The sequence below is a fragment of the Primulina eburnea genome, chromosome 12 (assembly GCF_022965805.1).
Source record: "Primulina eburnea isolate SZY01 chromosome 12, ASM2296580v1, whole genome shotgun sequence".
NCBI lineage: Eukaryota > Viridiplantae > Streptophyta > Magnoliopsida > Lamiales > Gesneriaceae > Primulina > Primulina eburnea.
The window spans coordinates 27,350,840-27,362,918 of NC_133112.1; the positions used below are offsets into that span (position 1 = coordinate 27,350,840).

Here is a 12,079-nt window from a genome sequence, read left to right on the forward strand (position 1 = left end):
TTCGAGAAGTTGAAACAAGCACTTACTGCAGCACCAGTTCTAGCGATGCCTTCCGCGCAAGGAGATTATGTGCTATACACTGATGGTTCGAAGCTCGGTTTAGGAACCGTGCTGATGCAGAATGTTAGAGTGATCACCTATGCGTCGACCGCTGATGATTCATGAGAAGAACTATCTGAAGCACGATCTTGAATTAGCTGTAGTTGTTTTTGCATTGAAGATCTGAAGACATTACTTGTACAGTGAGAAATGCAAGATTTACACCGATCACAAGAGCCTCAATTATTTCTTTACTCATAAGGAGCTGAACATGAGGCAGTGGCGATGGTTGGAGTTGGTCAAAGACTATGATTGTGACATTACCTAGCACCTGGGGAAACCTCGCGTGGTGGCCGATGCATTGAGCAGGAAGACAGCAGTAGTAGGCCATCTAGAAGTATAGAGACCTCTGTAGACAGAGATTCAGAGGTTCGACCTTGAGATTTATGCTAGTGGTCATGCTCCAAGGTTATCTACTTTGGCGGTTCAGTCCACTCTTAGAGACCACATTCGTACTGAGCAGTCTACTGATGACCAGTTACAGAAGTGGAAGACGAGGTCGAAGGGCAGTACCTTGTATCCGGTGGAGGAAGGCATTGTCAAATATAGAGGTTGTTTTTGGGTGCTTAATGGGGATACGTTGAGAGTTATATTCTGACGGAGGCACATGCTTCGCCATACTCTATCCACCCAGAGAGTACAAAGATGTATATACAGTTACTCTATTGGTGGCTAGGCATGAAGAGAGACATTCTGTGGTTTGTGTCGAGATGCCTCACTTGTCAGCAGGTGAAGGTGGAGAATCATAGACCAGCAGGGTTGATGAGACATCTCCCTATTCCCAAGTGGAAGTGGGAGAATATTACGATGACAGCGAAGGGATGCACTGATATTCGTGTGATCGTGGATTGTCTGACTAAATCAGCGCATTTCCTACTAGTGAAAATGACATACTCTATGTCACAGTATGCCGAGCTATATATTCGAGAGATAGTAAGACTACATGAGATTCCAGTGTCTATTGTATCCGACAGAAATTTGCATTTTACTTCATTGTTCTGGAAGAGTCTTCATTCTGCTATGGGGAGCAAGCTATTGTTTAGCACGACCTTTCATCCGCAGAATGACGACCAACCAGAGAGGGTGATCCAGATTTTGTAGGACTTGCTACGAGCTTATGTGTTCGAATTCCAGGGTAGTTGGGAGCCAAAGCTGCCGCTAGTGGAATTTACCTATAACAACAGCTATCGGTCGTCTATAGGTATGGCTTCCTACGAGGCTCTTTACGGGAAGAATTGTAGGTCACCGATTCATTGGGATGAGGTTGGAGAATGAGCCGAGGTTGGACCGGATATTGTTCAGCAGAATGCAGATTTGGCAGTCAAGATCCAGGATAGGATGAAGGTGATGCCGAGTAGACAAAAGAGTTATGCAGACAAGAGGAGGATAGATCTTGAGTTTTCCATTGGTGATCACGTCGTTTTCAAGATAGCACCCATGAAGGGAGTTATGCGGTTTGGGAAGAAGGGCAAGCTCAGTCTGCGGTTTATTGGAACATTTGAGTTCTTGGAAAGGGTGGGAGCATTGGCATACAAGGTGGCCTTACCACCTAATCTAGCTGGAGTTCACAATGTCTTCCACATTTCTATACTCCACAAGTACATGTCAAATCCATCACATGTACTAAATTATGAGCCACTGCAACTTACTCCAAACTTGTCCTACGATGAGAAACCAACTCAGATCTTAGTCAAGCAGGAGAGGAGACTGCGTGATAAGGTGATAAGATGGTTAAGGTCAAGTGGCTGAATCATCCAGATGAGAAAGCTAATTGGAAGACTGAGATCGACATGAGGAGCAACTACCCTGATATTTTCGGTGAGTAATGATTTGGAGGACGAAATTCTTTTAAGAGGGGGAGGAATTGTAACGCCCAAAAACCCAAACAAACAAACCACATGCATGCATGAAAATTAATTATAATTTATTTTATTAAGTGGTCTAAAGGTATGTTTAGGTATTTGTATGATTTAATGGGTAGTAGATCAAATGTTATGAATTTGAACTTTCTGCAGTCGAATATGCGGTGTACGGTCGAGGCGAGAGTACTGGGGACTATTTTGAGAAAATGTTTATTCTTTTAAATTTTAGGAATTTTAGATTCAAGATTTAGTAAACCAAAATATGAAAGTGGCAAATTTATAGATAGTAAGGAACGAGCTTTAATCGGTAACAAACTTTTGCTAGAAAATGATAACTTTCGGGTTTACGGTTCCGGAAACCAGTGACACCAAATATTTTTAATTATCATTTGGACTTCTAGTGGATTAATTATGGATTTAATTAAATATTTAATAGGTCTAGATCATTAGAGATTAATTAAAAGAATTATAGGCCTTTAATTTAACCTAAAAACCCACCTAGTAACTTAACTAAAAACCTAGCTAAACTCACACCCTCACACACACCTCTTTCACTTGCAGCACACACAAATCACACACACTAAACCCTAGGGTGGCCGAGACCCGTTCGTCTCTCGTCGTGCCGTCACTCATTATTCATAAGAACAAACGATCAAGGCATGTTTTATGTGCACCATTCACTCCATATTATTGCATGTGTTTGATTTTTTGAGTGAAAGTTCATGACAACGATGGTTTTAAGTTTTATACATGTGCATCTCATGTTTTAATAAATAATTCTTGACTTTTTGGGAATTGTTGAAGAAGGAATGCAAAACAAGAGATTCAAGGGCCCGTCTAGACGTTAAGGGTAGATCATGGAGGGGTAAGAGCCAAGAGAGAAGCTGGAAGTGCAGGAATATGCGTGCAGGCCGAGGGGGATGTCTTCGGGTTGCTTGGGCTCCTACGGATAAGGGGGCTGCATGGGGTCCTAGCCATGGTTTGGAGGGTTTTTTTAGGGTCCTAGGAAGGTCATGGTTGGTGTTAGTCATGGCTTGGATGGGCTGGAGCATCATTGTGGCTGTGAGTCCACAAGATGCCGTCTTGGGCTGTTTTTGATTGCGTGTGGTTCTAGGGGCTAGGGGATAGTGGAAAGGGCTATACCAGGGGCTAGGGATGTGCCTTATTGTCCTGGTGAGGGGTTTGTTGGAGTCATGAGTCGAGACAAGGGCTGAAGCAGCCGTAGGAGCACGTGAGACCCTACGGCGCACAAGGAGCACGTGTGGTACAACGCTGGTTCGTGGAATCTTGGGCTTAGTGAGTCTAGTCTGAGTCCAAAATGTCCTGGTAATGAGCTTATGTTGTGACTAATAAATAGGTATAGAGCCTTGTTCGGTGTCGTTTTGAGCTGTGGTCCGTTCGGAGTCGTAAAATGTCCCAATGTGTCAAAATAGAGACGAAATAGGCCTAGGTAAAAGTTCTTACTCATGTTTCGGTTTTGGCTAGGGATTGAGGATTTCCATTGCTTTAAATTAGGTCACGAGGTGTTAATAAATGTCAGTTCAAGGGTTGGTTTGAGTCGGAAGTGTAGTTTGGTCATTTGTTTGACTGAAAACCCGAAAACGGGGGTAGAAGAGTCATTCAGTTAGCGAATCAAGTTGTTTTTGAAACGTGGGTCCTAAGATGAAATTTTCAGCAAGCTTCTGGAAATTATTAGTATTTTTAAAGTTTTTAAATCGAGTCCTAACTATTAAGTCAAAGTTTGGGGTCGTCCGGGTAAGTATAGAGTTGAATTGTGTGCGGTCGGTTCGAAGAAAGTCGAGGGCGGTTTGCAACTTCCTAAAACAATTCGATATCATTTTATATGCTATTTTTAGAAGTTTTAATATATTTGCATTATATATGCTATTTTTGAAGTTTTAATTTATTTTCATGTTTATGTTATTTTTAGCAGTGTCGACGTATAGGATTGTCATAAGACACTTTTTGACCTTTTAAAGAATATGGAAAGTTATGCATGTTTTTATGATAAGATAAAGTAAAGGAAAATATTTTTGAGAAATGTGAATTGATCGTAACTTAAAAGTATTAAAGAATCTGTTGACAACGAGAACGGTGACCTTGCAATGAAAAGGGACTAAACCGTCGAAAACAGGGACGAGAATCTCAATTATAATGGATCTCTTGAAGAAGTGAACGGTGAAGTTATTTTATGATAGTCGGAGGGATCGTCCAAGAAGTGGAAGTTGAACCCGTCGGCCTAATACTATGGTTTATAGATTGATCAATCGGCTTAATGTTGTAACTATCGAGGATAATATTTCACTTAAAATGTCATTTTTATGGAAAAGTTCATATTTATGCATGATTTAGAAGGTTGCGTATTTTTAAAGGTTCGTGTTTGCCTGACAAATCTATTTTTAGTAAACGTAAATTTTACGCATGTGATTGTATAAATATGTACTTGCTAAATCCTATTTGAGCATTGATGGATCAGTTCGATCACCTGAGAGGGTGCTTCAAACACAATATTCCCAATGAGCTACAATAGCTCGTGTTCTAAGAATGTAAACACCGATGAATTAGATCGAGTTTGGTTATAAACCAAGCGGAAAATACCCGAAATAATCATTCGTTAAGAAAACTGGTCGGTTTTATATCTTGTGCAACTGAATAACTGGAAATTACATTGGATCAGTTTTGGCTTATATCAATTCAGTTAGGGACAGAACTGAAGTGATAACAACTGAACTGGTCAAATCAATTAAGAACAAAAACAAACAATTAAATAGAAATAACACAAGATATGTTTATGCATGTTCGGAGGCTTCAACTGCTCCCACGTCACATCTTCTATCACCTCGGGTAGGATCTACTAGAAGACTTTGATTTGTATAATAACTTGTACAAACCCACTCAGCTTAGGACTTACTCTACTACCTTACTGAACTCTTAGTCTGGACTGAAGGCATCACCTTCCAGCCAACACTTGTTTAACATATGTGTGTCAAAGACTACATACACAAGTTTTATGTCTTCGTAAAAGACTCACTCAACTGATCTTTAAGCTCTATTATCTTATATATGTGAGTGAATGTGTGTGCGTGTGTGTGAGAACTGAACAATGAATATAACGAGAAGGTGTTCTCACACACTGGGAATTTTGTTTCTGAAATAGGCATTTGGCATGCCCTATTTTCCTCTAGAACTTCACACACTTCTTTTTCATCGGTCTTCACTGATCTTCATCTTCTATTTATAGGTGTAAAGCTTGATCGTACAGTGAGACTCCATTATTGTATCCGTTGAATTTTGAATCTGTTCCTCGATATTTGTCTTGTACTTTCCGACAACCATTCTGGAACGTTTTGGCTTTAAACACTGATGCAACGTATATTATTTTCATTTGAATGGACAATTGATTTTGTACCTTTGTGCACAGCTGGATTCTATTGAATAAGCTTGTCGTGTTCTCAACTGATTGGTTCTAACTGATGCTCTGAACTGGTTAACTGAACTGATATTCAGTTGGCTGGTGAAATCAATTGACTCGTCAGTTTAATTGATTTCACTCTTTCAGTTGAACTGGTCAGCTGGGCTCTTCATCATCTGGTCGGGCTTCTAAAGGTATTCTATTGAATCATCTATCAGCTGGACAATCAGTTGAACTGGTTTGCGATTCATCAGTTGAATTGGTTCAGTTCCATTAATCAGTTGGTACTTTCAGTTTGCATTCTTCAATAGATTCAATTACGTTCAGCTAACTGCACATTAGGTAAATTTATTAGTAACAAAATAACAAGTTATGTTAACATCAAAATCAAGCAAGATTGCGAACATGAAATGTTCCAAAAATCATGTTGAATCATTAGACTCGATAGGTTTAAATGGTTGCAGGTGATGATAATGATGTTTAGTCGTGAGGTGCAGACTATCGAGCCATCCGGGAGGCGCAGTGCATACCCGAAAACCTTGAAATTCTACATATGTTAAAGATTTTAATGACATTTTGGATTATTGTTTTATTTAATGACTAATAGGATGCAAGAATTTTTTTGAGTTCAAATCTTAGATTTTTATTGCTTTATTTGCTAATTCTGCATTAATGATTATGGATAATGTAGAGCTTTGTTTATTTGATTATCTTTGCTGTTTTATTTATGATAAATTAATTATGCATGTTCTAGGAATTTAGAAAAAAAAAATTAAAAAATAACTTGCGTATAACTAAATTAATGTAGAAGTTAAGGTTGTTTTATATATTGAACCATGTTCATGATTTCACATTTCATCTACATATATATGGATTCATGATTTATGTTATTGTTGCGTTTGTTGAAGTGTTTCATACAAGAATCCTAACCTCAGTTGTTTACTTGGGGACTGTTATGATTGCTTTAGGGTACCGTGGTAGATCTCTCTAGTGGTTTTGCAACACCAAGCGGAGGTTTCGCTAGCGGAGCTCGTGGTTAAGATTGGATTGTTTTGTTCATCTGTATAGCGTCATTACCCAAGACACTGCTAAACATACTAATAAGCATAGAAAATTTAAACTTGATAACAACAATTAAACAACGGAAATCAAATAATTTAATCATCTTACAACCCAAACAAAAATAGAACAATAATCTCAGTTTTAAACGTTAATACAAAAAAATTGAAAAACATAATCCTGCACGAGAATACGATAAACCAAATAAAACCTCCATTGGATCACCATCAAAAACCCAACTGCTCTAGCCACTGCCCTGGCCGTCCGAACCGTCCAACCTAAGACCTGTCCCGTGGAATGGGGTGCCCAAGATGAAAACGAGGTCGTGAGAGATAATCGCCCAATACGAGAATATACGAGTATACAAAATGATATGATGCATGAGAAATTTAATATGCTCGGATATCAAGGTTTAAGTCTAGAGACGCCTGAGTGTGTTGTTTCTGATATGCCCTAGGCATGTTTTGGCTCCCACACTCGACATGAAGATGTGGACCTACAACATTCAGGCTCATCAGAGCCCATAGGTTCTATCGAACACTGTAGCTCTCAATGCCCAATCATCCACAATAGAGGTCTGAGCGGCACCAAAAAATGAGGTATATCTCAAAAGATATCAGGCCCAACATGATATATCATGCATAATATGCCAGAGAAGTAAAACATATATCATGCAACAAATAAATATAGAACATATAAGTGTGTATACTACGATTGGATATCTCAGTCAGTACATCACATATCTCACTAAAACAATATGACAAACTACTTACTCGTCTGAATCTAGACAAAACCAACATAATAAAATCACTATCAAGCCAAATCCTAAATTACCAAACATGCTCTAAATTTCTTCTTAATGGTCCTTAAATCACTATTTACGGCTTTAGGATTACACCTACGTACCGCTGATGACGTACCGATCTGCGTCCTGGTTCACCGACCTCTCCTCCAGTCGCCACTAGCTCCAAAACTTTCCGACTCTAAACTGCCCTAGAAATTTGCTAGAAAACCTAAGTTATATGGCTAGAACTCAAGAGAGCGTAGTTGAAGGAAGCGATGTAGGAAACAAATGAAATGAACTTCCATTTATAGGCTGCATCCGGACTAGTTCAGAAAATCCTAAACAATCTTATCTGCCACGTGCCAGAATCTCATTAGTTTAGTTGGATTTCTCGGGATAATGTAATGATAGATCGGTTCGGTCACCTTTGAGAGTACTTCAAACACAATATTCTCAATGAGCTGCAATAGCTCATGTTCTAAGAATGTAAATACCGATGAATTAAATCGAGTTTGGTTTTAAATCTAGTGAAAAATACTCGAAATAATTCTTCATTAAGAAAGTTAATCAGTTTTAAAACTTTTAACTTGTGTAAACTGATTAAATAAGGGGATCAATTCTTGCATATATCAGTTCATTTATGGTGAGAACTGAACTAGTAACAGCTCGAACTGATCAAATCAGTTTGAAAATGATAGTTAAACAGTTAAGCACAAAAGATATTTTTATGGATGTTCAGAGATTTCAACTGCTCTTACGTCACCCCTTCTACCTCCTCGGGTAGGATACACTAGAAAACTTTGATTTATACAACACCTTGTACAACCCACTCAGCTTAGGACTTACACTACTACGTAATCTGAACTCCTAGCCTAGACTGAAGGTAGCACCTTTAAGTCAGCATTTTTTAACGTCTGTGTGTCAAAGACTATATACACAATTTTTACGTCTTTGTTCAAGACTCAATCAGCTGATCTTTTAAGCTCTACTCTCTGATATATGTGAGTGATAGTGTGTGAGTGTGTGAGAACTGAACAATGAATGCACCTGGAATGTGTTCTCACACACTGAGGAAAAAGAGCTTCTATACTAAGCTGATAACACGTTGAAGTGTTCCGTCACATCTGGGCTGGTTGCTTCTAGTATGCTAATAAGACTTTAAGTGTGCCCTTCTTCTTCACACACTCTTATTGTTCTACAGTCTTCACTGATCTTCATATTCTATTTATAAGCATGAAGTTTGATCATACAATAAGACTCAATTATTGTATCTGTTGCATTTTGAATCTATTCCTCGAAATATATATGTACTTTTCGACAGCCATTCTGCAACGTTTTGGCTTTAAGCACCGCTGCAATGTCTATTATTGTCCTTTGACTGGAAAAAAGCTTTTCCTCAATGAACACAGCTGGATTCCATTGAATAATCTTGTCATGTTCTGCAAACTGATTGATTCCTAACTGATGTTATGAACTGGTTAGTTGAACTGATCTTGAACTGGTTTGGTGAAATCAGTTGGCTCGTCAGCTGCACTGATTTTGCTGCTTCAGTTGAACAGGTCAGCTGGAATCTTTATCAGTTGAACTATTCATCAGCTGGTCGGGCATCTGAATGTCTTTTGCTGAACTGCCTATCAGATGGACAATCAGTTGAACTGGTTTAGTTTGGACGATCAGTTGGCACTTTCAGTTTGCGTCTCGATAGCTTCAGTTTTGGCTTGATAACTGATCAGTTAGAATCCTGACCAGTTCCAATTTCAGCGCACTTAGGTAAAATTATTAGAAACAAAATACAAGTTTTGTTAAAATCAAAATCAAGATTGTGAACATGAATGTTCCAACATGTAATCTGAAGTAGATTAGGTTGTCCATTTTAAATTCAGTGGAACCCGATAGTTAGATCCCGAATTATCAGTTCCTTAATAATGCTCAATTAACAACATTTCAATCATATCTTAATTAGTACTTCATTCAAAATAAAGATTCAGGTCATTACATTTTCACTTCCTTACAAAGATTTCGTCCTCGAAATCAGAACTGAAGTACAATTCAACTGAATAAAATACAACTCACGATTACAAAGATAAAACTCAAAATAAATGTAGATACTCTGAGCGCATACGACTCTCTAATTCCCAAGTTTCCTTTGCAGTACCTCGGCGTTGCAATGGCACTAGAACAAATGGAATGGTCTTGTTTCTAAGCTTCTTCTCTTTCCTACCCAGGATTAAAAGCAGATGCTCGACATAAGTCAAGTCTTCTTCAAGTTGAACATATGTCGGACCAAGAACATGTTATTCATCTACAACATACCGACGTAACAACGATACATGTCGATACATGAAAGACATTATGAATGATGGAGAGATACAGCGGTAAAGCGAATCGATACACCAAATTTCCAACACTGTCCAAGATCTCCAAAGGTCCGATGAATTTTGTGGCTAATTTTCCCTTGAGTCCAAATATCATCACTCTACGGAAAGGTGAAACTTTAAGAAAAACTTTTTCCCTTGACTGAAACTGTAAGGGTCTACGCTTGGTATTCGCGTAACTCGATTGACGATCTTGTGCAGTTATAATTCTCTTCTTGATCAGTTCTACTTGGTCAATCGCTTGTTGCACTAATTCAGGTCATTGCACTTGTCATTATCCTACTTCGTCTCAAAACAATGGAGTACGACAACGTTTACCATACAATGCTTCGAACGGAGCCATAACAATACTGTTGTGGTAGCTGTTGTTATACGCAAATTCCACAAGTTGCTGATGATTATGCCATGCTGGTCCAAAATCCATAGCAAAAGCACATAACATGTCTTTGAATCTCTGAATAGTCCTCTCAGACTGACCATCAGTCTCTAGATGATAACTAGTATTCAGACTCAATAGTCCTTGAGGCAAAGTGTGGGTCTTTGTCACTTACTATACTTGTTGATATACCATGATATTTAAGAATCTCTTGGATGTATAGTCTTGTCATGCAATCGAAACTATATTCCTGACTATACAAAATGAAATGTGCTGACTTAGTCAGTCGGTATACAACTACCCAAATGGCATCACAATTCTTAGATGACAACGACAAGTGGGTGACAAAATCCTTCATCACATGATCCCACTTCCATTCAGGGATAGGAAGATTCTGAAGTAATCCTCCTGGTCGACGATGTTCAGCTTTCACTTGCTGACAACCCAAACACTTGGCTAAAAACTGGTAAACACTTCTCTTCATACCTTTCCACGAAAACTTGGTCTTCAAATCTTTATACATTTTAATCATGTCTGGGTGGATAATAACTTATGCTTATGAGCTTGAGATAAAATCTCGTCTCTTAATTTAGAATGTTCTGGAACTACGATTCTCCCCTATATACACTAAGTTCCATCTGTTTGAAACGCAAAGCCAGATGTGTTATCACTGTTAGCTAACCTTGTTAACTTTATCACCTTCGGGTCAAAAAACTAAGATTCTCTGTTTTTTGCATACAATGTTGGTTCAGATAAAATACTCGTTACTCAAATGTATTCCATTCTTTCTTATAACGTTGTGCATGTTCTTCACGTTTTCTCAAGTTTTGGTTGTAGGTTTCGTTGGGATCTCCTGAATCTTTGCTGTTGTGGTTAGGACAGTTTGTCCAGAGCGTTCCAACGAAGCCCTCGATGTTTTTAAGTGTGTTCGTCGTGCAATAAGAAAATGTTTTATTTTTGAGGTATGCTAAATGTCTTTGTGACCAAATATGAAAAGGTTTGAAAACCGGAGAACATGTCTAGGGGCCTCTCTACTCCGCTAAAGTATGACCGGGTTTTGATCAGGATTGGAAAGCGGTAAAGTATGACCAGAGACCAATCCACCCGGTAAAGTATGACCAGGGACCAATCCACCCGGTAAAGTATGACCGGAGATCTTATGTATGTTGTAGTGGATATCCCTGTCAGCCCAATAATATGGTTTAGTCTGATCAGGCACATTACGTATGGGTCACTTTCTTTGAAACATATCTCTATGAAAAATGATGATGATATGCATGTTTAAGTATGTATGATGCAAGTACGTTTATAAAAATGTTTATGAATCGATGACACGTCTATGTTTATGTAAGTATGATCAAAGTTAAGATACGTATGTGCTACTTTAAAATGTATGTGGTTTTATTATACGTTACTTTCTATTCTCAATTTTACATGTTGAGTCTTTAGTCTCACTAGACTTGATTGATGCAAGTGAAGACGAGTTTGAGGAGACGAGAGGCGGGGATCAGTGACCTGGCTCAGACTGTGCGGTGGACTAAACCGAGGACCCCTTAATTTTCAAGGATTTTTATGCATGTTATTTCATTTACTTTGATTTTTACGGAAATTATTTCATGTTGCTTAAAGCAAGTACTTTTGCAAGCTTGTTACATTCCAAATATTTTGTCGAACATTTTATTTGTATTGCATTTTGAAAGATGATTACTCATTTAAGAAAATTTTTATTTTTCCGCAAATTTCAATTAGTTTAAAATTACGGTATGTGATAACCTAAAATGCTTCAAAGTTCTTCTTAGTGATCCTTAAATCACTATTTAAGGCTTTAGGATTATAACTGCGTCTGTCGTCATCCTGCTGATGACGTTCGGATCTGCGTCCCGGTTCACCGACCTCTCCTCGAGTCGCCACTAGCTCCAAAACTTTCCGACGCTAAACTGCCTTGAAACATGCTATAAAACATGATGTATATGGCTAGAACTCAAGAGAGAGTAGTTGGAGGAAGCGGTGTAGGAAACAATTGAAATCAGCTTCCATTTATAGGATGCATCCGGACTAGTTCAGAAAATCCTAATCAATCTTACGTTCCACGAGTCAGAATATCATTCGTCT

The 12,079-nt window shown here is 38.5% G+C and overlaps 1 protein-coding gene across 1 annotated transcript; it reads left to right on the plus strand.

Annotated features, from left to right (window-relative positions):
• The first annotated feature begins 1,437 nt into the window (after nucleotides 1-1,437).
• Nucleotides 1,438-1,848, plus strand: LOC140806738 (uncharacterized). Its single transcript, XM_073163278.1, has one exon. It carries the CDS (start codon nucleotides 1,438-1,440, stop codon nucleotides 1,846-1,848), a length of 411 nt encoding a protein of 136 aa, XP_073019379.1.
• Nucleotides 1,849-12,079: the final 10,231 nt, after the last annotated feature.

Excerpts from the sequence above, each read along its gene's own strand:
- LOC140806738 (XM_073163278.1), top strand. The coding sequence starts at position 1,438 with ATGAAGGTGATGCCGAGTAGACAAAAGAGTTATGCAGACAAGAGGAGG.